Source organism: Miniopterus schreibersii, assembly GCF_964146895.1.
Source record: "Miniopterus schreibersii genome assembly, chromosome: 9".
In the NCBI taxonomy this organism is placed as follows: Eukaryota; Metazoa; Chordata; class Mammalia; order Chiroptera; family Miniopteridae; genus Miniopterus; species Miniopterus schreibersii.
In genome coordinates, this window is record NC_138118.1 from 2426778 (window position 1) to 2452480 (window position 25703).

The 25703-nt window shown below is 41.7% G+C and overlaps 1 protein-coding gene across 7 annotated transcripts in view; it reads right to left on the minus strand.

Annotated features, from left to right (window-relative positions):
* The window catches only part of GALNT11 (polypeptide N-acetylgalactosaminyltransferase 11), a 37601-nt gene that overhangs the window by 1539 nt on the left and 10359 nt on the right, over positions 1 to 25703 (minus strand). For 2 of the 7 annotated variants that reach the window (XM_081147006.1, XM_081147007.1), the window contains exons 2-11: positions 24172 to 24398; positions 15338 to 15670; positions 12918 to 13041; positions 11479 to 11645; positions 11064 to 11189; positions 8702 to 8951; positions 5864 to 5981; positions 4637 to 4789; positions 2055 to 2273; positions 708 to 812 (exon numbers count right to left, since the gene is read on the minus strand). In XM_081147006.1, the coding sequence (XP_081003132.1) occupies positions 708 to 812; positions 2055 to 2273; positions 4637 to 4789; positions 5864 to 5981; positions 8702 to 8951; positions 11064 to 11189; positions 11479 to 11645; positions 12918 to 13041; positions 15338 to 15632 (1557 nt within the window). In that variant the 5' untranslated portion in view covers positions 15633 to 15670; positions 24172 to 24398. Of the gene's footprint in view, positions 1 to 707; positions 813 to 2054; positions 2274 to 4636; positions 4790 to 5863; positions 5982 to 8701; positions 8952 to 11063; positions 11190 to 11478; positions 11646 to 12917; positions 13042 to 15337; positions 15671 to 20419; positions 20602 to 24171; positions 24399 to 25703 lie in introns of all 7 variants that reach the window. The other 5 variants (XM_081147009.1, XM_081147010.1, XM_081147008.1 and 2 more) reach the window with 4 other exon arrangements.

The following is a 25703-nucleotide window of genomic DNA, read 5'->3' on the forward strand; positions in this document are numbered from 1 at the left end:
TTAAAACCACAATGAGATATCACCTCCCACCTGTTACAATGGCTGTTGTCACTAAAGAGCAAGTGTTGGTGAGGATGTGGAGAAAAGGGAGCCCTGTGCATTGCTGGTGGGATTGTAAATTGGTGCAGCCACTATGAAAAATATATGGAGGTTCCTCAAAAAATTAAAAATGGACCTGCCCTATGACACAGCAACTCCACTTCTGGGTATTTACCAAAGGGGAAAAAAAAACAGTAACTTGAAAAGATTCCAGTAACCAAGACATGGAGGAACCTAGATGTCCATCACAGGTGAACAAAGACATCGCCACATATACAACCGAGTATTACTCAGCAACAGAAGAAGAATGAAACCTTGGCATGGATGGACCTAGTGAGTAAGTCAGAGAACTCAAATACCTTATGACCTCACTTACATGTTAAAGAAACAGATCCTCTGATAGAGAACAAGCTGATGGTTGCCAAAGGGGCGGGGGGGAGCTAGGAAAAGGTGCACGTCCTTGGCCATTCCTCACAGAGTCACATAACTTTCAATTCATTCTGTATAACTGGACAGTTCAAATAATGCTCTAAACAATTCCTCTGACACTTATCAGAGGTCACACTGAAATCTAATGTCTGCCCTCCTCCAGGAATGACGGGTGGCAGGTCCCCTTCACTGAAGGACACCTTCTAGGGACTGGCATTGAGCACAGAGGCATCGCTCACCTGATCTGGGTCACTGTAGTCACATGCCTTGAGCACTACAAGGCCTCCCTTCTGACTTGGGCGGCCCTGGGCCACCAGGCACTTGCCAGTCTGGAGGTGATAGAGCTGTAAAGGAAGAGACTGCTTGTGAAACCCAGCATCGGAGAAAGACCAATGCTAGCAAAGGGGGTTTGGGATGAAATATGAAAATATTATTCCAGACATATGAACCACTGGAGTTCATACAAGCATTTTTTATTCCTAAATTCTAGCCTCAGTACGTCAGATCCTTGCAATAGGCTTCAAGGTTATAGGAACTTTCAACCTATGCAGACGGTGTCACAGAGAATCTCTACCTGAAGTTGCAGGTTACTAATCTGCAGGGAAGGAAGGAAAACTACAGTCTGGGCATTAAAGTAATACTGGGGAGATTAACGTAACATACATGCCAAACGGGGATAAATACGGATCACAAATGCCATGCATTCCAAAGCTGGGGTGCGTGAGCACAGAGGGGAAGCAGAGGGCCTCGGTACAAGGCGAGAGTAGTCATGGTGAGGGACTCAACGCCACGGACACACCCTGGTACCTATTTTACTTTAATAGAAAACACCTAATATCATCTTGACTTTTTTTAACCTTAGTAGAACAAGAAGGGGGAAAGCTCTAAGCTTACTCTGGCCACCCAACAGCTGTGATGGAACCTTCTGGGGGCTGCCTTTGTAGCAGAAGGAAACGGGGCAGTAATGACAACTACACAACTTTCAGAGAGCAAATTCTAAGAAACGATTCAGGAAAAAGGTTAAGAATTTCTGGCTAGACCCCTAAAATTTAAGTGTGATTATAAAACTGAAGAAATTTTCTTAAACAGAAGGGAACAGCCAACTGAATGTGGTTGATCAATTCTGCTCAGCTCAGGTGACTGCTGAGAAAGTCAGGTGTGAAATCACCTTGTGCCAACACTTAGACCCGAACCCACCTTTTACTTCTGTCTGCAGTCAGGTCCCAGAGCTGAGGCCAAACAACATACAGCTGCCCAAGTTCTCCTTCTGGTTCCTTATTTAACAGTCTCTGCCGAATGAACTTTACACTCGCACTGCCTTTATCTGCATATTCCTATTTATATCTATCCTCTTGGAAGCTAGCACATAACTTACAGAAGTCAGGCTCTCAACACTGGCAGGTAAAGGATCTGAACACTGACAGTGAAGACATTGAAATTTCTAAGGTCTTACACCTGAGTAGAGAAATTCTCATAAGAATATAATGGAAGGCAAACTACAGTCCAACATGAAACATCTGCTAAGTCTCTATGTCACTTATATCAGACCACATTTAATGAAATACTCTGATAAGATGCTTCCTTACCCTTCCACGCTGAAGGATTTTGGGGCGTTTTGGCCCTCTGTTGATAAAAATGGGCTGCTGGGGTTTGGCATTGGGCCCGGACACCTGCATCTCCGGGTAAATGGTATCCAAATACCATTTAAACGACTTACAGCCCAGCTTCCTCCTCAATTCAACACGCTCACTGATATTGCCATAGCTTCTGGTCCTCAGGTCAGGTCTCAAGGAAAAATACTGCTCCTGAAGTTGAAAAAGAAAATTAAAAAACAGAAAGGATTTTTGTTAAAATGAATATCATCAATCATATCTGAGGTCTAAAGAATTGAAAAAATGGATTCTCAGCAAAAAATACTTTTCATGCCAGTGTTTTCTTGATGTTGACAGAAAATGTCAGTAGAAAATTTACGCAATTGGGTCCATAATTGATAGTAACAGTTAAGACATCTTTAATTTAAGATACACCCCAATTTCAGAAATGGCAAAACATGTAAAAATGGCATCTTGAATAAATTCTAATGCATCTTGGAATCAATGAAACAGGCTACAGATAAGACTAGCAGTTCTCAAACGGTTTGATGCCAGGACTCTATATTTTAAAAATTACTGAAGACTCCAAGGAAGTTCTGTTTCTGTGAGTTCTATCGATATTTACCATACGAGAAGTTAAAATTCACAAATTTAAAAACGTTTACATCATTAAAAATAAACATTACCTATTAATATGGTTGGAAAAAGAAATGGAGTGAGGACAGTCACACTGCTTTAATTCCTGCAAATCTATTCAGTAGCTGAAATGAACTAAGCTGGACTCTCCTGTCAGCACATCAACCTGTTACTCTACGTTGTTAGGTTAAAAATATTTTAATAACTGGCCTTTTTTTTTTTTTAAACATATTAATTAGAGAGAGAGGGAGAGAGAGTCTCATTGATCGGCTGCCTCCCGCATGCCCCCGCCTGGGGATTGAGCCCGCAACCCGGGCATGTGCCCTGACCGGGAATCGAACCCCGATCGCCTGGATCCTAGGTTGACGCTCAACCACTAAGCCACGCTCGGCCGGGCCGGCTAGTCTTTCTGATACTACATTAAAGCTCTAACTTTTAAAGGTTAGCTGCAAACGATTATAAAAATCACCATTGAGCTTTTGGTATTGCTGCATTAAATCTACCGGTTTATCTCGCAGCCATGGTTGTGAGTCCTTTTCTGACATAAAAAGTGTCCGTGGAGAAAAGGGGCTAGTTCAGTTACAACTCAGAACTCCTATTTTTCCTAGTGACAACCACTGTCTCCAACCTACAGCACAAGTGCTCGCTGTGGACTTGCCGTGAACACTGACGGGGATGGGTGAGAGCTGCTAGAGGGAATTACTCAGACGACGTCACCAATGACGTCCTTAGGAAAGACTGGCCTTCTCCCTTCTAGCTTCTGGCTGGGTTGGCAGTGAAGGACGCAGTTTGCTCCAGTGCCTTGGTCTGTGCCAGGGCATCAGCAATGTGGCGTCAACATGGTGAAATGTTTGGCACATTCTCTACGAGCCTGACTCTGAAAACGGCTTTGCCCCGGCCGACAACCTGAAAGGGTGGCCAGGACCGCCCTGGGCCTGTGGCCTACATTTGAGAGCTGCTGCGTTACCAACAGTGGTGATTCCAAGATGATCCGCACGGAGCTGGACCTCAGGAGCCCAGTCCAGTGCAGGCAGGAGGGAGGTGAGGCTGCAGAGCGATGGGTCCCTACTTCCACCCCCACGCACAGCGAGTCCTTCGACCCTGTCCTTCCACGGGACACCTACCTACCTCTCCACTTGCATTTGCCTCAGTGTTAAAATTACTGTGTTCTCCCTTAGTCGTCTTTGTATCCCCTAAACCTAACACGGGCTGGTACACAGTAGGTGCTCAATGAATGCTTGTTTTTAAAAAAATTGTACACAGTTGTTCACAGCAGCATTTTTCATAAAAACCCAAATGTCCACCAGCTCATGAAAGGATAAGCAATGTGGTATGTCCACAATGGGATATTATTTGGCAATAAAAAAACCTGATACATGGTATAATATGGATAAACCTGACATCATGCTAAATGAAAAAAGATGGTCACAAAAGGCCATATGTTGTGAGACTACATTTGTATAAAATGTCCAGAATAGGGAAATCCATAAATTGAGGAGGCAGATCACTGGTTGTCTGAGGGTGGGAGGAGGTGATGGCTGAAGGGTACAGCATTTCTTTTTAGGGTGGTAAAATATTCTACAAAATGACTTGTGAATTATACCTCAATAAAGCTGTTGCAAAGGAAGTACCAGTGCCAGCTGCGTCTAACAGAGGAGACAGGAAGGAACGCTACCTGAGCAGAGCCTAGCGGGAAGCTGGCGTGGGTCACAGCGAAGCCCAGCGAGCAAACGGGAGGGGCCGGGTTCTGCGGGAGCCCTAGGAGGAACCAGGACTGAAAAAAGAGAAACAGAATTTCTCCTTTCTCTTAGTGAGTGGTCAGCTGGAAAATTGAGACTCGAAACGAGTGAAATCCTGAGTGAAGGGAAGAAAGAGAAAAACCTAGAAGGAGACGGTCCCCCGAAGGAGCGATGGCCTTCCCATGAGAAACCTGAGCTCACCTTATACTCATCCAGCCAAACGTGTGCCAGCCTCAAGGAGTTGTGTGTCATGGTGTCCTGGCCTTCAGGGGAGCCATACGGGCGCCTTTTCCGGAAAATGTGCCCGACTCTGGAGCAAGGGATGATGAACAGCTTGCCCCCGCACATCCAGATCTGCCCAGAGGTAAAGCGCGTGTCAGTAGCTGCCCACGGCCATGAAGTCACACGTCCCTTGTCATGACACTCACCTTTATTACACAGCTGTCTGCGGTATAATCATGTCTTTATGACTAAAAGCAAGTAAGCTCCTAAGCAACATAGTGTTTGTTTACTACCGGGCACTGTTTCAACAGATCAGGGCACTTGACCTTTGGGACTTAGGGGAAGAAAAGCTTACCATCAGCCCTGGAATTTCAGTTTCACAGGTGTTTTCTTATAAAATGCATTTATCTTTTTTTAAAAAAAGTGTTTTATAAAACACACAGAATAACTCTAGGTTAAGATTCAAAAGCTCTTAGTTCTGGGTTTAAATTTTGACTATGAGTTACTTTATACGGTCATTTTAATTTCTGTGGAACTCAATTACCTTATTTACAAAATAAGACTGAACTAACACTATCTATTACTCCTTTCAACTTTAAAATTCTAAAGATTATGTAAGAAAAAGTGCCTTTTAAAAATACTGTGGTCAGCACATCTGCAGAAATAACAAAGTGACATGCACGAGGCATTGTGCTGCTGCCGGGTGCAGATCTGCCCAGGCCGGGAGGGGGGGACGACACCGCTGAGTCCTTCCCCTCCCCCTCCCCTTCCTCAGGTCGGAGGTACTAGATATATGAAGGATTCTGTAAGCTACACATGGGGTGATGAATAATTTGTTATGTAAACTGGGCTCCTTCTAAAAGTGAAATGGGGAGCTAGTAATAATTTCTCTAGGGAAGCTGCAGACTGGATGGTCCTGGACAACCGGGAACTCTGACCCCAGCTACGTACAGCAAGAACCAACCACATCAAACGCTCATTAAGTCCTCTGGTTTTACACCCATTTCACTCTGAATTCTTATGAATATAAGCCTTCTTACATGCTTTCCACCTTTTAATTGGCTATTCCCCATCACAGATTATGGCAAAGCAGCAATCATTAAGGATAGTTTCTTCAGATAGAGAGAATTTACAGAAAACACAGGCTCACGGGCGAAGACTATACCCCATTACACACAGACCACCCGGCACGCGAAGCCAAGTCACCCGGAATGACAGCTCCAAGTTCTCCCCGCCCCAGATGTCCATGCCGCGGTCGTACTGCCCCAGCTCACGGAAGTAGTTTCTGTTCATGGCAAACAGCCCCCCGGCCATCGTAGGGGACCTAGGAAAGGAAAACAGTTATTGTATGGACTCTACACAGTCGATTAGCTACTCTCTCTGTTTTAAAAACGTCAGTGCGGCCCAGCCAGCGTGCCTTCGTGGCTGAGCACCGACCGAGGACCAGGAGGTCACAGCTTGATTCCCGGTCGGGGCGCAGGCCCGGGTTGTGGGCTCATCCCCAGCGGGGGGCGGGCAGGAGGCAGCTCATCAATGACCCTCATCATTGATGTTTCTTTCTCTCCTCCTCTCCTTTCCTCTCTGAAATCAATAAAAATATATTTTAAAAAATTCAGTGTAGCTTTGGAACATTACTAATACAAATTAGATTAACTATTATGAAATACTTTATATCTAATATAGGGAATGAGCTGGGCCACGTAAATGAATTGTCTAGATCATTAGTGATAAACTAGACAACTGGTAAATGAAGGCTATCTTTCTAAGCACCAAAAATTTTTATTTTATTATAACCATTGTTGACAGAAATCCACCTGAAACAAATTTTTTTGGCAGTCTCAAAGCCTCTGGGATAAAAACTGGACTCCAGGACCTGCCAAGGTGAGACCAGACAAACCTGCCACTCTGAATTGGACTCAAACGTGTTGGACCAGTGGCTCTCAAGTAGGCTGATTTTGTCCCCAAGAAAACATTTAAATTCTGGAGACCTTTTTAGCTGTCACAACTGGGGGGAGGGCGGGTGCTACTGGCATCTGATGGGTTGAATGCAGCTAAATAAAGAATTTATCAGGCTAAAAATGTCAATCCTGCCAAGACTGAGAAACCCTGGGTTAGTGAGAGAGAGGCGTGGACTGGCCCTCCCAGGGAGCCGAGCCCAGCTTCCAGGCCTCACTTCCAGAACTGGATTAGGTGATCACGGATGCTAACGTCTCAAGCTGCCTGCCCCAGGGAAGCAAACTTCTCTATGCAAGAAGAAAACATCACCCCAGGTATGAATGTAGTTTTACAGTATTTCATATACAGTGTCTGGGACTAAACAAAAGAAATAAGCCAGATGTGCAGTGGTGTCAACTAATAGTTATCAGGCAGAGATTTGAAAACTGTCCAGTAATATTCAAGCATAAAGGATAAAACTAGAGTTTAGCAGATTCGACACCATCTAAAAAGAAACCGAATTTATGCATATCTGAAAAACACTTCTGACAGACAGAAAGGAAATGAGAGAGATTACCAAGACTGCTGCTGACTTCTCACCAGAAACTGGAAGCCAGAAGGTTCTAGAATGAAACTTTCAAAGTGCTGAAAGAATGTATCTGCCAAACTAGAACTAGATATCAAGTAAAATTACTCCGCAAAATAATGGCGAAACAAAGACATTTTTGGAAAAAGGAGTAATAACCACCAGAAGGTCCAACCAAAAGAAATACTTAAAGGTGTTCTTGAGACAGAATGAAAATAACCCTGAATGAAAATGTGCAGATGCTGAAATAGAAACATAAAAGGAGAAATGGGGTAAACCCGTCAGTCGCGGCTGCATGTCTTGCAGGGTAAGATGTGTATTTACACACACACGCACACGCATGCACGCGTCAGCAGTGTCGCCTGCGGGGATATCAAGTACGAAGGCCAGTGGAGGAGCCAACAGCACCCCAGTGGCCTGAGGTGCTGGGAAGGTGAGGGGCTCACCCTACCACCGGCAGTTTCACGCCCATAAACCAGAAGCCAATAAGAATGTTGGTACCAGCACTGTTTCCAACATAAAAAAAACCCAAAACCAACTGCCCCACCAAAAGCAAACTGGATAAGTTATATTTTAATGAAACACAGTATTATACAGCAATGACGACAAGTCAACTGTAGCCACACACTACACAGCAGGTGCATCTTTAAGGCACTGCCGAGTAAAAGACAACAAAATTCTGAGTCCCATGGATTCATTTTCATGAAGCCCATCATCAGGCAGAACTAAACTATATTGCTAGAGATGCATACACGGTGGTGGACGCCACGGGAAAACAAGGAACTAATCACCAGGTCAGGGCACTGACACTCCAGGGAGAGGGCAGGGCTGTCGCCAGAAGGGGAGATGGGCATCTGGTGCTGTGTGTGGACCTGAGTAGTAGTTGCACAGGTGTCCACATTATAACCATTAAATTTGTGCACATATGTGTGCTTTTCACATCTGCTATTTTTTACAATGTTTAAGAAGAGAAGGTCCAAGGACTTTAAAAAGTAGAAATACAGGCAACTGTTGAAACTGACATGAGAAGTAACATTTAATAGCAGATTTATAATATTGGATAATATGGATAAGACATTTAATAGCAGATTTATAATATTGGATAATATGGATGAGACATGAAAACAGTTCATACCCTAGGAATCCATCCTGAAAATCCTGGTTGTAGATGAACTTACGTATCAAATGACCTTCACAGCACCATTCATACTAGCGAAGAACTGAAGGTAGTAAAACAGCGCAGCACAGGGCACCCCCTAAGGTATCCCACGCAGCGTACCGCAGGATACTGCTGATTCCGTCTGCCTTCCTCACTAAGCTACAAATCCTTGAGAGCACAGACAACTTCTTCATAAATCTGTCCTCAGGACTTGCAGAGTGCATAAAATTCAGTAAGCACTCGGCGTTTTAATGGACAAATTAAACCAACGCTTCTGCTGCTTGCAGAGAAGGAATTATCTTTAAAATGCTCTTTCTCCTTTGAAGTACCGGTGGGGGTTTTCTGATACACAGGAGAATCTTACTTTATTGGTGCTGTAGCTCCCTCTGGTCCTCCGAGCTCAGAAAGGGGAACAAGATCCCATTTGAAGTGCAGCCCCCAGTTGAACCCTCCACGCACCACAGGGGAAGAGCTATAGGCCAGCGTGTCTGCACTGATGATGTCGATCACCGGGCACACGACTGTCCGCCGGTCATCGCGGATGGCAGCCAGCAAGGGCTGCAGCCACATCACATTCACTTCGCAGTGGCTGTCCAGGAACACCAGGACTTCTCCTGAGGAGGCAGACGACAGGGCTTCACAAACGCATCGAGGCCTCAGTGCTGCCGGCACCGCTCGCTGCCCCACCCTCCTGTACCCCCCTGCTCTGTCCGCTGGGGCCTCATTTTTAGACTCTCCTTCCCTCCTTTCTCGTTTAAACCTACAGTGAACTGAAGCCATTAACAGAAAAGGAGAAATAACGGCTCTCCATGTGGCCTGCAGTTGCACAGACTGAATTCAAGGCTTATGGTTTTCGTCTATTTAATTTTACTAGAAGACTGACTGACTGAGCCGGGTTGACTTACAGCAACGAGAAAGAAAATGGTAGAGTATTTGTGGGGAACGGAAAGAGTGTGCATTCGAAACACTGTACTGCCACAGCACATTATGACTGAGAGTTTGTATTTCTCAGATGCCAATAGCCATTTAGTTTTTTTCATTATGACCTGCTGGTCCTTGTTCAAATATACTTTAGGATCTGTCAGAAATAAGCCAGTTTTGGAGAAGTCAGTGTCAGGTTCAATGTGACCATGTGTAATCTTACTTCATTCAGTTAAACTGAAAAGCAATATTTTTAGAATTAAGAGAAACTATGAATACATTTTCTCAAAGGAGCCTGATTTAACTGACTTCACCTGCACTGACTGGTGGACAGGTGAACACTCTGCCCTTCTGTCCAGTGGCACCTGGTGAGCTGTATGCATGCTCCCTGCATCCTCAAGGTTGTTCAGACACCAAATGACACAACCAGCTCACTGTTGTCATGGAGAATGTTCTTACCTGTGGTATTTCTTTCAACTGAAATGGGATGACACTGGTGCTTTAAGTAATTCATGTGAAATCTACATTTCATGGACCAATCGTTAGAACAATAATCCTATCTGACGATCAGATTATTGTTTCTTAACTGCTCACAATAACCATGAAGTTATCAATGAAATTATCAAAGAAACCTTCCTTCCTACCTATTTATCAAGAGGAGAGAAACTGTCTCAATTTTCTCACAAACTGTGCACATGATTTGTATGTGCCCCTCAGTCCTAAACTGCACCCTCCAGGCAGAATTCCTGGACGAAAGAGCTCCCTGTTTCTGACTTGGGATAAACTAATGGTTTAATTCTTTGGGCTGGGAGGGTAGCAGTTACATTTCAGGCCATGTAAGTACATCATCCAACTGAACTGGCAGCTGTACCTAAAAAAATTAATTACCTTCATGATTTTGGGGGCCATATCCATGCACTACATGCAGTAATATATACCTCATATTTTTAAACAAATGTATTTAACTTAAATTAATTTTAAAAGGAATTTTTCCAACACCATAAATGACAACCAGATCACCAACCTTACACAGAGGCCCCCTAGGAAGGGACGCAATGGGCTCGATATAAAGTAACTGAAGACGAACCAGATACATTTTCAACAGAAGATTCTGAACTTGAAGCCTGTTATTTCTCTTAAAAGGGTCAAGATAAGTGTGAGCTGCAAAGGCTTTAAAATTGCAACGGCACCAACGGAGGCTTCTCCTTGACTGACACAGGAGGATTAAGAGGAGATTTGAAAGAAAATGCCTTTATAGCTGTAGTGATTTTTTTTGTTTTTTCTCACCCAAGGATATTTTCCCATTGCTTTTCAGAGAGAGTGGGGGGAGACATCGATGTGAGAGACACATCGGCTGGCTGCCTCCCCAACAAGCCCCGACCAGGGCGAGAATTGAACCCGGGACCCTTCAGCCCTCAGGCTGACACTAACCACTGAGCAGCTGGCCAGGGCTGTAAGTCAATTTTAATCACAGTTTGGGCACATATATTTTAAATTTTGTTTTTAAAAAATTACAAAACTTCCGTTGCAGTTTGGTTTGGCCCCTTCTGCTTATATTTGTGGGGCAGTAATTAACAGTAAGGGCTTTTAAGAAAACAGGCCTGTGAGGACTCTGGAGTTCGCCTCCCTGGAGCATGTGCTCTGGGACAGCAGGGCTGGAGTTCTGAAAAGGCCTTTCCCAAACTGAACGAGCCTCCTCTCTCCCGTGGCAGTGCCCACACAGGACGCACTTCTCAGACCCCTGCAGAACCAGGGACAGCACTCACCACTCAGCACCCACCACAGCGCCCAATGGGAAGCTATACCTGTTGCGTGGGCTGCTCCAATCATTCTTCCTCGAATTAATCCCTCACGCTTTGTATTTCTTATTACTTTAATTTTTCCAGGGAGGTGTTTTTGGGCAAATTCATCTAGTTCTCCTTTCAAATTATCTGAAAATAGAGAGTCCACAATGCTTTTAGCTTTTCCTCACTGAGTATGACGTTAGCTTTTTAAAAAAGGTAAGCCAAGGGAAATATTTCAAGGGTCCAGTCTGGGTAGCAGATTACAAAGGTAATGCAGTTTCTTCAAAATTATCCCACAGTCAGTGGACAGGCATTTATTGGGGTTGGCGCCACTGCAACTGCATGCACAGGGTCCTCCCGTCCTCTGCGTATGGAAGGGCCAGCTCTGCTGATACCAGTACCGTAGGGACTACAGCCTGAGTCCCACATTCCTTACCCAAGTCGCTGTCATCATCTACGAGGATGATTTCGTGGAGAAGCTGGGCAGGCGTGCGGTCCAGGACGCTGTGCACAGTCCTCAGCAAAGCAGACAAGGCTTCATTGTAGAAACAAATAACAACACTAGCGACTGGCAGATCCATCGGGTATGTCTTGTCTTTACATCTGCAAAGACAAATGAGAGAAATTCCAACATTTCAAAGGCTCATATGTTTTATTATTCACCAAACACTAACTGTGACCTTACTCAGCCTCTTCCTTACATTATAACAATTTTTCAAAAAACATTTAAGAAAACTGTGGTTTCTTACTCAAGAGTTTTACATTTAATAACTTCTCCCTCAGATATGGGCTACTCTGCTTATTTTTAGGTCAACATTTTAAAAACTTGATGTGTTTTCTTTTTTGGTACATAGGTTACATAAAATCACTGCAAGTTTTTAATGCAGCACTTGGAAGCTGATGTGCAGCTTCTCCTCAATGAGGTCTCCAAAGGAAATAACAGAAATATAAAACTCGTATTTGAAAATTTTATTTTTTTGCCCAATAACAGAAAAAGATGTCAGTAAACTATGATATATATCAAGATAATGGGAGAGCTTCCATATACGCAACTAAACGTTAGGTGGCTTTATACGGTGACAAGAAATCAAAGCTGGAATCCTCTGTGCTTCCGCATGGCATTCAGAGCCTTCCGTTGTCTGTGCCCAGCTGACCCCACCCTCTTGCCACTCGTCCACTACAGCCAAAGTGAACCACTTCAGTCCCTTTGACAAACTACATAGTTTTATGCCAAGTCTGTTCCCTACTTCCCGGCATCACTGCCCAGCATCACTGCTGTGGCGTCTTCCCTGACCTCGGGTTTGGGGGCCCCATTCCACCAGTTCCCGTCACAGTCCTCACGCTCATGCTCCTATAATTACTTGTTTCCTTATACACCTCCCCTGCTAGATCTGAAGGCCTGTTTACCCAGAAATGTCTTATTCTGTTTATTTTGAGGCCTAATACAGTATCTGGTCTGTACGTGGAATGACTGACCAACCATATGAATAAAAAGCCTTTGACGAAACAAAATAATGAAAAAGGGAATGTGAGATAAGTAAAATTCTTCACTGATTTATTGGATTCATGGCAAAAAGGAATACAATTAACATTTTTAAAAAACTTATCTCAGGTTATATAATTGCATGCAGTCAGCACCTCTCTCCTTTTCCCCAAGATTTTAACTTTTAAGAGAGAGACAGCAAGCCCTAGAACTTTGTCCTACAGTCTCAAATCCTGTGGATTCAGGCATGTCGGGGGAAATCTGTCACGTTTCCTAGTCTCCAGAAAAACAAAGCCTGACTGCAAAGCATTAATGCCACCCTAAGCCTTACTACACTGGCACCGAAAGCACCCTGGTGCTAAAATGGTGAGCAGAACCCGGTAATGACGTACTCCGCGTTCCTTGTATCTGGCACATCTCTGTGGTAGCCCAAGCGGTTGCTAATCAGCATATTGAAGGCATGCTTCTGATACCCCAGGTCCCTCAGCTCCTGGTCATGTTCATTAAAAATCATACCTGCAAAAAAGTTTCAGTCAGTGTATGAAATCTGCAAAGGATTATTACAATTACTGTTATGTTACGATCTTAATACTGACTTTAAACTCTTATAACCAGAAAATAGCTGTGCTTCTCAATCCATTTTCAAAAAAGTAAATTGAGGTTGAAGCCACATTTTTATTAGTTTGGCTGAAAAAGTGTACCTGAACCATAAATGACACCTTCTCACTGGCCATAATCTTTAGAAAAATGTTTTATTGATTGATTTTAGAACCACTCTAACCAACTGAGCTACTTGGCCAAAGCCTCACTAGCCATAATCTGTTTTCAAGGGAAAAACTTACCTCTGACCAAGAAAATGGAAATGATTTTTTTCCATAAAAGCAGTAATTGTAGAACCCATATAGACCTCAACAGGTCCCACTTACAGGCAAGTTTTTATATGAACCCCTCCCCTAAAAAAGACTCGATAAACTTTCCTATAAAAAAAGTCATTGGTTCCAGGCTTAATCAGCATCAGTCAAGAAAGCCCTCAAGAAAGCACATGATCTTAACTGCCCTGGAATCCCATCCCTGAGTTCCAATCTTTCTTACATTCCCTCCTCAATTTCAAGTGCATAAAAGAAACCACAAACTGTTATCCTCAAAGCATTTATGTCAGTCAGTTGAGATCTTGCTCCCAGGTCTTTCCTCTTTTTGGCTCAAATTCTTATAAAAATTCTCTATAGATCTGGACATTTCTTACATTGACAAATTCCATATTAATTTTAGAATCAGCTTCTCCATATTTTCAACAAAGGCTGTGGGGATTTCAGTGAAGTTTGCATGCAATCTGTGGATTGGCTTTTGGGTAGGCTGACACCTTGACAGTACTTAGCATTCCAGTCCATGATGTCTGTCCATGTATTTAGATCTACTTTATTTTTTCAGCAGTGATTTGTAGTTTTCAGCCTACAAATCTTGCACCTCCTTGGTTAAATTTATTCCTAAGTATTTTATTCCTTTGGATAGTATTGTAAATAGAATTGTTCTCTTTATTTTCAGACTGTTCATTACTAATGTACAAAAATACAGCTGGTTTTTGCAGGCTGATCCTGTACCCTGCGAATGTGAATTTATTTATTAGCTGCAACAGTTTTTTTGTGTACTCTTTAGGGTGTTTTTGAGGATTTGGCTGTTCAGTTAGGCAGCGTGAGTCTGTCACTTCAAACAGCTACCGTTCTCTCACTGCTTCTTTCACAGGTGAATACAATGTCCATTCGAAATGGTAAACCGAATGTTACTTCTTACACAGGTCTTACCAAAATAACCATGAGCAAAAAACACACTCCTAGAACTTCTCCCCTTACTGCTCTTAAAGTGCCTAATGGCTGTCTGAAAGATTATAAGATGTATTTTATGAAAACTGAGTATTAGCTTCTGTTTCCTCATATAATTTAAATACTTTTGACTTCATGTATTAGAAAATCGTTAAGTCCTAGAAACCGATTTTATTTTCTTGAAACTATGATCAATTTAAAAATGTTTTAACATTTCCTTTATATTCTGTGGACCTTTCAATCTCTCAAAATCTTTTACTATATTATTTGATTATTTTACTTATTAGTTGATGTTTCCATGACAAGATCAAATTTCTTTTTTTTAAGTTTTAAAGAAAACCAAAATGGCTCTTATCCCTTAAAATCAAGTTTGCTAAAACCTGTACTTTGGAATTTTAATATTCAGAAATATATACAGTAGATCCTTGCTACCAAATTGAACAGAATTTTTTAAAAAGTTTCTATTTTATACTCAGATTTTATAAAATCCTATATTTAATAAATATATCCTAGCAACTTAATTCTTATAAGCAAATTAGATATAAGTAATCTCAGCTTATTTCTAAACCCAGTATTTATGATGTTTTAATTATAATTAACTCTGTGCCTTTCAAAATATGTTAAATAGAGTCAAGCATGTTTCAACTATTTCTTTCCCTTATTAAATAATGAGAGCAATTAAAATCTTCCCCCATAGGTTCCACTGTCTTTCCAGCCACTTAATTTTTCATTTTCTATTCTGGACCTTCTTAGTTTCTCCCAAGTCCTCATAAAATACTGAAGTCAGAGTTGGACATATTGAATATAACTCCCCTCTAAGTCAGCAAAGATCATAAAGACCTCAGCTAGTTCATGAACGAAATAAACTGGTGGAAAAAATGGCACATTTCTAATCCCCTGAGCAATAACACAAGGATTTAAAGAATAATTAAAACTTAAAATTTCCAATGATTAAATACCTTGACAAGCTGCTAGCAAAAGTGAAATACACTTACCCAATTCAGAAGAGAATCTCACGTTGCCTTTTCCTGCATCTTCAATATGAGGATCCACCACATCGTCAACCTTGTTTGCTTTGAACTGTAAATCTAATACTCGACTTGGGCCTCGAGTGAAACGGGGATAAAATTTTTTGGGGAATGGTCCTTGGGGCCCAGACCCCTTGATGGGCACATTCTTAAGTGGCTGAGTCACTTCACTGAAGTTGAAATAAACAAAAAGCAAAACTGTCCAGGTCGCAGATGTAAAAAGGCATCCATAACAGAAATACCGAACTGTGACGCTTCCCATTATAGACCTAGCATAGCTGAAGGGCCATTTTCAGTTTCCTAAAAGAGAAGCACAGATATGTCAAGCACGTCAGGACACCTGTGAATCATCCACCAAGCTCATAGTCACTGTTTCCCAAACCACCAGGGTGCACTTCTGAACTATTAACTCAGAATCTGTACTCGTACTATCAACAAAGATTCAAAAGGAAGAAGGTACGTGGATAGAGCCGAATTAAAAAGTAAATGCAACAATTAAAACCACAGGCCAATGTGTTAGTGCTCAGAAAACCAATGGCAGCAAAACAGCTGACTTATGTGCCTGCCATGTTCATGGATACCACTCCACCTCTGTTCGAGATTGCTTCGTTTGGTGATTTTTTTTCAGATTCTTTTAATGAGGAAAATACCAGTCTGCCATGTGTCAGGACAGTACATCTAAGATCCCTTCCAACTGTAAAATCACAAGACTCTTTAACCCAAGGATCTTAAAATCTGTTATTAAAATTAAGCAGCTTTAAAAAAATAGTTCTACTTTCTAATAAAACATTAAATCTACCCCAATGCCTACTCTAGATTAAACAGTTAGATTTTAAATTTATAACCAAAAGAATTCAAGTAACCCTATTTCCCTCTCCTTATGTTGTCCTATAAACAACACGACATCAGTTTTTCCCCAAGCTTTCTGATAATATCTGGTCTTCATGAAGGCCTCACACAACCACCTGAGGAATTCTCTGTAAAGAGATCAACATACATACAAAATAGCCTCACAGAACATCAGCGCAGAGAAACCTTACATAAGTAATGCACACAGAAGAAATCTACAAAGCACTACTAATACATTACTCCTTATTTCTACAGTATGCAAAAACTTTTAAAATTTAAGTCCCACTTCAAAAATTAAGCTGTTTTGTACATTATGCCATAAGCCTAGAAGAGGGTGGGTATACAGCTCAATTTCTCGACTATCTGCCAACCAAGTAGTTATTTTACTACATGTCCATTCAAAACCTTAAAAACAAACACCACCCACTACAATAACACCAAAGGAGCAGCGGAAATGACTGTGGAGAAGGAAAGAGGCTCCACTGAAAGTGCTGTAATGTCGGCTGTTAGCCTCTCAAATGAAAGACACGCACATAAAAACTGCTTCCTTTAGAAGTGGAAGAAAATGTTCTCTAAGCAACGTGAGCGGAGCCATCAAGGCAAATAAGACAAAAAGTTACAAACTTGCCACTTTGCAACAAAAATGTAAAGAGTAAAGACATTTAGCTGAAATATTAGATTTTAACTAAAACAGATATAACTTTCTAATATTCACTTGAGGGTAGGGAAAAAAAAAAAAGCAAACGACATAATAAACAAAAGCACTATTTCTCATAAGGCCATGGAATCCTGAAGTTCAAGACTAACCACACGGGCTGCTCCGATCGCAATAAGGAACTTTCCATCTAAGGAGCCAATCCCTTCCTCAACTATTTAATGAGATTCTATTGTTTTCCTCAAACCTTCCCAGGCCTTCCCACTTCCACTGTGGCCTCCTTAATCCTGAACACAGACTGGAACCATGCAAAAGGGACAGAGAGGGGAAAACCAGTCAATCTCGTATTTAATCACAGGAAGAAGCCAGAGGCCAGTAAGCAAGGGCAATTCCATCAAGCAGCTCTGGACAATAGAGAGACCCTCTGACATTCAATTCAGGTATTTTTCTTTACCCCAAATCCCACCAGCATGTTGGGTGATGTCCAGAGCTCTTCAAAACCCTAGCTTTAAAATTTCTTCATTCATGTTCCTCCGAGAACCTTCACCCATATTCTATTTAAGAAACCCTGCCCCTACCCTATTCAGAACTCATCTAATAACCTCCTAAGTATTTTTTTTTTTTTAAATATGTCTTTATTAATTTAAGAGAGAGGAAGGGAGAGAGAGATAGAAACATCAATGATGGGAAAGTCGTCATTGATCGGCTGCCTCCGCACACCCCCAACCGGGGATAGAGCCCACAACCCCAGCATGTGCCCTGACTGGGAATCGAACTGTGATCTCCTGGATCCTAGGTCGATGCTCAACCGCTGAGCCACGCTTGGTCGGGCAACCTCCTAAGTCTTAAAAGAAAACCACACTCCAACCACAACCCTGACTCCCCAGCAGTGTCATTCTTACCCACACTATACTACTCTTCAATCTCACTGCCGACAAAGTCCAACCTTTCCCTTCTCGTACAGCTTTCTTTGTTTCTGTCTCCAGGTACATGTCCCTTAATGGCTTTCCTTCGCTCCCTATGCATCTGGAACATGCTGGATAATATTAGAGAATGGGAGGGCCCAAGGGAAGAGCAACACGAAGCAGAAGAGGGTGTGTGAAATTTTAGGTAGGTGGCCAGGGAAGGCCTCCCTGAGACGGAGACACTTGAATCAAGGCCTGAACAAACAGTGAGCACTGCAAGTATCTGGGAAAGAGCTGTCCATGAGAGGGAGCAAAGGCAAAGACCCTCAAAAAGAAGTGCCCCTAGTGGGGTCAAACAGTTTACACTGTATAGACCATATGCTCTGTCAGACAACCACACAGGTTAAAATCAATCAATGACAGAGATAACTAGAAAAATGGGAAACGTCTAAATGGAAATTAGACATTATTTAGAACCAAATAGTGAAAATACTACTTTTCAAAACTTACGAGATAAAGCAAACACCAAATTTAAGTGCCTAAGAAATTAAAACTGCCAAACAAAAATCAAAAGCTGAACATTTAATCTAATCTGTGCTAACAAGTAATCCAGCATCTACACAATGGTCTTTTGGCTTCGTACTTCCACTGTTCTGTCTACAGGCAATCGCCTATGACTTCAATGCCCAAGCCTTCAAGAGGGAGGGTCAAAGCGAACGTTTAAAGGTTGGTTAACACCAAACAACCAGTGAACAAATTCTTTCAATCATAAACTTGAATAGTTAATTAAGCCAAAACTTCAGCAGTTGGATATCATTGTAATATTTTTCAAAAGGTAAATGAGTAAAAGGCTAACCAGCTGTGCACACAAACTTTCAGGGAAACAAGGCAGTATGGTTTTGTTTTTCTTTAGTCATGGTCTGGTAGCTGCTCAGGGACAGGTGCCCTGTACACGGAGAGTCGAGTTTTGCCAGGGAAGTACAGAAGAGTGCGGAGAGATATATGCAATGCTGATTAGAAGACAGGCCACAAGTCTAAGCCAGGCAAGGAGAAATGTACGGATGTGGGAGAATGGGGCAGGATGAAAAATACGATGGGCCGATGGGTGAGAGGTCCTGATGGCTGAAAACTGTTGAAGTTATGTTACCTGAGAGAGTGACCTGGAAAGACTGAGTGTTGTGGCTGGAAAATCAGACTATGGAGAGATACAACTAGTGTTAGAAGAATCCCTCCCAGATACACAAACTGGAGACTTCCTAATAAACAATTTGCCTATAGTACAGGCACACCTCAAACCAAACTTAGTGTTGCCACTGTTAGCATCTACTGTTATGTCAAAAATGCACTGTGGCACACTAGGTTACAGAAGTCTAATATCTCATGAGCACCAATCAGTTTAAATCCCAGCATCATTATCAGACCAGAGTGCGGGGTATTTCTCTATAGCACAGGAGTGAGCTAGGAAGACTCATGTTGAGATGCTTTTCACAGTCGGCTTCTATTAACAAAGATTGCAACCCACACCAGCTACTAAATTATGCTCCATAAAGTAGTTAAATTAGGTCAAGTTCACTGAGACAATTCCTGTTATGTGATGTCACTTTATACATGATATTTTAAATCATTCCATTAATTTTCCAGTCACACCCTATTAAATGTACTGAACAATCCAGCATTTTTCTGAAAATCATGAAATAACCCTAAAGGAAAGGCTAATATCTAGAACACAGTAGGGGCTTTATATGCCAGACACCATGCAAGGAGGTGGGGATTTGTATTTTAAGCTCTGCTATCATGCTAAAAAATCAGAAAATACAGATGAGCAAAAAGTTAAAAATTAAAAACCACCTGAAATCCCACCACTATTAATGTTTTGCTGTAACTTCTACTACTTATTTTTAATTTCTCTATACTAGCTATAAAACATTATACTACTATCAGCGCTTATCAAAAAATAAATTTAATAGACTCAGGTTAGTGGCATTATGGATAATTTTCTGGCTACTTTTATTTAAAACATTTTCTACAAAAAACATATGTATTCTTTAATAATAAAGGTAAAAAATTTCTTAGGAAAAAACTTCCTAACTTAAAAATATAAGAACAAATTTGGAGAGGATTAAGTATGTTAAGGCGTTGAACCTCAGAAGCAAATGCGGATTTTAGCATGCAAAAAGGAATATTTTAATTTAATTTGTCTGAAATTTAAGAATAAAATTTGAACAATGAACAATGTAAAAACACGATTTGAAAAACTGTTTTTCTTCTATGAACCACTATCTAGTTTGAAATTTGTGTGCCTTCTACTGTTCACAGTTTTTACTAAAGACTGAGACAATTCTATTTAACGAAACAGGAGAGCTTTCATTTCCCTTTAGTACAAAACTATTTTCATGATAATTAATGGAGTTTAAAATATCTATCTTTAAATAAGTATTTACCTTTCAATAGTTCCAGCTGTTTTCTCGTCAGCGTACTCTCTATTCCAAACTGCCAAACATTTGTGAGCTTTTCCCATAAAAGAGACACATTTGGATCTAAACTCAGCTGAACAGCCCTGTGAGCACAAATACTAACTTACAGCCGCGCCCTTCCCAACCCTGCGAAATCACCAGGCGGTGACAGCAGGAAGGCACTCACCACTCTCTCATTCCTCGCCCGCCTGCAGGACGGGAAGAAAACACTGCCGCCAGTGTACTTCACAATCACGAGCGAGAGGCTATCAAATGAGGACAGGTTCAGAGCCAGCTCCAGACATCACACGCTCCCTGGAATAACCCTCTGACAGCCCTCTCATACTTATGACGCTCCTCTAAAAACGTCTAAGGAGAACATAAACATGTGTAATGTCTATTTTATAGCTCAAATGCAGAGAAAGACGCATGGTGATGATGAGAGAAAGAAACAAAATTAATTAAATGCTAAAAAAATAATAATAACAAAAGGGAAGAACAACAAAACAGAGCACCTAAAACAAGCAAACCTGGGACACCCGCTTGGCCGGCGAACATGGGCTGGCAGAGGCCCTGCCTGATCAAATGCCCAAGTGGAAAGGCAAAGCTCTCCTGGTCAGGACCAGCGGAAGACCATCAGGAGAAAGTGACCCTGGCCGCCTAAGGGCCTGCACCATAGACATTCGCCTCATGGAGTCATTACATTGCAGATCTTTCTAACCACATATCCTATTATAAACATTTATATATATGTACATTTTTGTATGTATATATTTATTATGATTTATCTTTCTTGTTGAAAGTATTATAGATGTCCCCTTTTAACCCCCCATTGATCCCCTCCAGGCCTTCACCACACTATTGTCTGTGTCCATGGGTTATGCATTTATGCATATAAATTCTTAGGTTAATCTCTCCCCACCCACCCACTCACCCGCGCCTTCCCCCTGAGATCCCTCAGTCTGTTCCATGCTTCTATGTCTCTGGATCTATTTTGTTCATCGGTTTATTTTGTTCATTAGATTCCACATATAAGTGAGATCCTGTGATACTTGTCTTTCTCTGACTGGCTTATTTCACTTAGCATAATTCTCTCCAGGTCCCACCATGCTGTCTCCAAGGGTAAGAGATGCTTCTTTTTTACAGCTGAGAAGATGCTTGACATGATTTCAATCTTTTTGAACTTGTAGAGACTTACTGTCCTGACATGTGGTCTTTGATCTACTATAAATATTTAATCTGCTTTATTGGGATGTCATATTTTAATAACTCATTTCTGACCCCATGTGCCACTCAAGGAAATGCCCTGACTGCAATCTGTCTTTATAAAATCAAATGAAGTCAGAAGCCAAGCGGATAAATGAGGAAAGAGATAGGAAGCATAAGAGTGGTAGGAAGGGGCAGGGCATGTCCCCCACCTAAAGAAATTTAAATTCCAAAACGGCAAAAGCTCTGCTGATCAGCCACCTGCGGACTGCAGCTCCTGACAGAGGCGCCTAAAATGAATAGCACATAACCGCGTGGGAACCAAGAATGAGGAGAGCTATTCTCTCTCATTCTCCTCCGGCCCACGCAGGGACTCAACTCAAAGTGCACCTAACGGGTGATCACCTTTGAGGAAGTGACCTTAACTGTCCTATAATCCAACCCCCGCTGCCCTGCATTCTCCTACCTTCACGTAATCTTCCTTATGTCCCCTCCTTAATTCCAAATGCATAAAAGCTGCAAACTCATTTCTTTAAAGCATTTTGCTCCATTGAGATCTTGCTTCCAGGAGTATCCTGTATGGCTCAAATTATTATAGAAATTCTCTAAAGGTTTGGGCGTTCTTATGTCAACAAAATTAAAAGTAGAACTACATACTCTACAACCTAGCAATTCCACTTCTGGGTATTTATCCTAAGAAATCCAAAACACTAATTTGAAAAGATATACACACCGCTATGTTCACTGCAGCATTATTTATAATAGCCAAGATATGGAAGCAACCTAAGTGTCCATCGACAGACAAATGGATAAATAAGTGGCACATATATACAATGGAATACAACTGAGCCATAAAAAAGAATGAAATCTTGCCATGTGCAACAACATGGATGGACCTAGAAGGCATTATGCTAAGTGAAGTGAGTCAGACAGAGAAAGACAAATACCACAGGATTTCACTTACATGTGGAATCTAAAAAACAATAAACAAGCAAAACAGAAACAGATACAGAGAATTGATGGTCTCCAGATAGGAGGTGGGCTGGGGAGATCTTGCTGAAAAACGTAAAAGAGACTAAGATGTACAAATTGCTAGTTGTAACAACAGTCACGCAGATATAAAGTACAGCATAGGTGCTATGGGGAGGCAAGACCTTGGTTCTTGTCTTCTTTAGGGGAAGATTTCAATCAAGAGATTAAGTATAGGAAAGAATTTATTGACAGCAGCAAAAATATACTTAGGACAATGAAACAAGGACAGGCATAGAAGAAGCAACAGGAGAGCTCGGCTGGGCTTCTTTGGCTCCCTGGGAAGTGAGAGAAAAGAGGGCGAAGGGGGCCTTGGAGACAGGTTCAGGGGGTTAGCCCAGTAGGAACTATTGATGACCACTGCTCCCCAGGTTGCAAGTCTCATAAGTCCCTTAAGAGTTAAGGGACACATGCCTGTGGGAGAAGGGAATGGCACGGGAGAGCAGGGAGAGCACCCTGGGACTGAGCTGCTGCTGCCCATTGCTCCCCGGGTCGCAAGTCTCATTGGGCCTCTTAGATGGAAGAAGAGAGATGGAGCTGGCATGCTCCCCTGGGAGAAGGGAGGGGAACACGAGCTGGGACCTTCATTTTCTGGGGTTTTAAAGGCTGGGCCTTTAGGGAAGGCCTTAGGAGAGGATCAATAGAATATTCGTCAGCTTTACACTGATGCACCAAGATGAGGTGCATTCTTAATTTATCTGTCCTTGGGAGTGGTTGGCAAATGGCACTATAGGATTTCTATTATCTGTCTCCCTGAGCAGTGTGATTTAAACTATTTTGCCTCTGGCTGGGGAGGAGAAATACAATCCATTTACTCTTAAGTGTCCTTGGTTTAAGGAAGATAGGATTTACTAGGTGGCCACAAACTGCTGTTTAACTATTTATTTCCCTGTTCTGCTTGTCCTGGAATTTTCCTAGGTGCTTACTATGCTATAACATAGGCAGTATAGTTAATAATACAGTAATAACTATGTTTGGTGTCAGATGGGTACTAGACTTATCGGGGGCATCACTTCTGTGGACGTAAGAGACATTCAAATCTGCAGAGAATTTTCTGGAGTTTATTTGAGCCAAACTGACAACATACGCTGGGGAGCAGGATCTCAAACGCTCCCAAGAATAACAGTTTTGCAGCTTCTTTTATGCACCTGAAATTAAGGAGGGAACAAGGAACATTACAGGAAAGTGGGAGAAAGCAAGGCATGCAGGGATTGGCCTACAGGATAGTTAAGATTGTTTGCTCTCTTGAGGATGGTTAAGTCTGAAAGGGTGGTTCATGCATTAGAAGAATGGATCTGAAAAGAGGCATTTCAAACCCTTTACTAAAGATGTTACATTCCTGGGGCATGACTACCCACCACCACCTGTCTGATTAGGAATTTATGACCAGATCATCCTGTGAGGTTACTTTCCACAGAACCCCTTAATTTGTCCACAAATAAAGTATATGAATTTCTAATCACTATATTGTATACCTAAAACAAATATAATAAAGTATGTCAACTATAATTTAAAAATAAATTTTAAAAATTAAAATTAAAAAAGAAGGGGGGTAACTTCTGCTTAGACGTCCACTCCCATCCTTAGAACAAGAAAAGCTGGACAAACTGAAAATTAATAACACTTTTAGCCCCATCAAAGAAATGAAGTTATAGGGCAAACTGCTACCCAAAACCTGGAGAGACACAGCGGAGATCTGCTTACCTGGAGCAAAGCTGCTGGAGCCATAAACTGGTGCTGGAGGCTGGATGTGAACTGGCACGAGAGTTAGAAACTCCGGGGATGCAGTCTTGGGGGGCAGGCACACGAGAGTTAGAAACTCCGGGGATGCAGTCTTGGGGGGCAGGCACACTTTTATGGGCTTTACCTCCAGGAACCCCACCAGGTCCTCAAGGTGAAGGTAAAAATCCCAGAAAGATCCTCTGGTGAATCTGGCAGGGGAGGGAAAGAATAAACACTGTGAAATAAGCCCAGCACCTTCTCCATAAAAATGGTTGGGAAAGGATAGTCCTCCCACTCCAGCCCTGTCTAGCCTACCTATGATAAAACCTAAGGGGTAAAAGATAATCAACAAAGGTGAAGGTGTAGAGGAAGACTGGGAACTCTGCAGCTAGGAAAGGGAGGAGGCTGCAAGGGGGAAGGAGCCACACCCCGGGAGACCCTTGTGAAGGACAAAGGCTGGGACTTAGTGGGTTGGAGGTTACAGAACTCCTATCCTTCCTCTCTTTACCACCAGAACACATTCTTCTCTAGCCCACATTCACCAATGGAGACACATTCTGGGCTATAAAACATACTTGAACAGATAAAAGATTAAAAATCACACAAAGTATATTCTTAGACACGATGAAATTAAACTAGAAATCAATAACAAAAATCCCTCAGGTATCTGGAAATTAAAGTCTCAAAAGAAATTTTAAAATATTTTGAACTGAAAATATAACATCAAAATTTGTGGGATGCAGCAAAAGCAGAACTTAGAGGAAAATTTATAGCATTAAATGTATATATTAGAAAAGAAGAAAGATCTGAAATCCATAACCTAAGCTTCCACCTTAGGAAACCAGAGAAAGAAGAGCAATTTAAGCCTAAGGCTACCAGAAGAAAATAAATAATAAAAATTAGAACAGAAACCTATAAAACTGAAAACAGAAGAAAAAAGCAAAAAATCAATGAAACCAAAAGTTGGTCCTTTAAAAAGATCAATAAAATTGATAAACCTCTAGGCAGGCTACCCACTCATCACCTCCTACAAAAGGGGGAGACACAAATTACCAGTATCAGAAATGAAGGACAGAACATCACGACTGTTAACATGGATTAAAAGTATAATAAAGAAATTACTACAAACGGCTCTATGCCTACAAATATAACTTAAGATGAAATGGACCAATTCCTTGAAACTGCTAAAACTCACACACAAAAACCTGCACACAAATGTTTATAGCAACTTTACTCATAATTGCCAAGACTTGGAAGCAATCAGGATGCTACTCAAAAGGTGAATGGATGAACAAACTGTGGTACAACCATCAAATATTATTTTGCAAAAAGATAAAGTGAGAAAGGGGAGAGGGAGAGAGGGAGGGAGGGAGGGAGGGGCCACACAAGATATCTTTAAGTGCATTTTACTAGTAAATCAGCTTCCAATTATATGACATTCCATATCCTGGAAAACATGAAATTACAGAGATGATAAATAGATCAGTGATTGTTAGGGGCTCAAACGGTGGGGA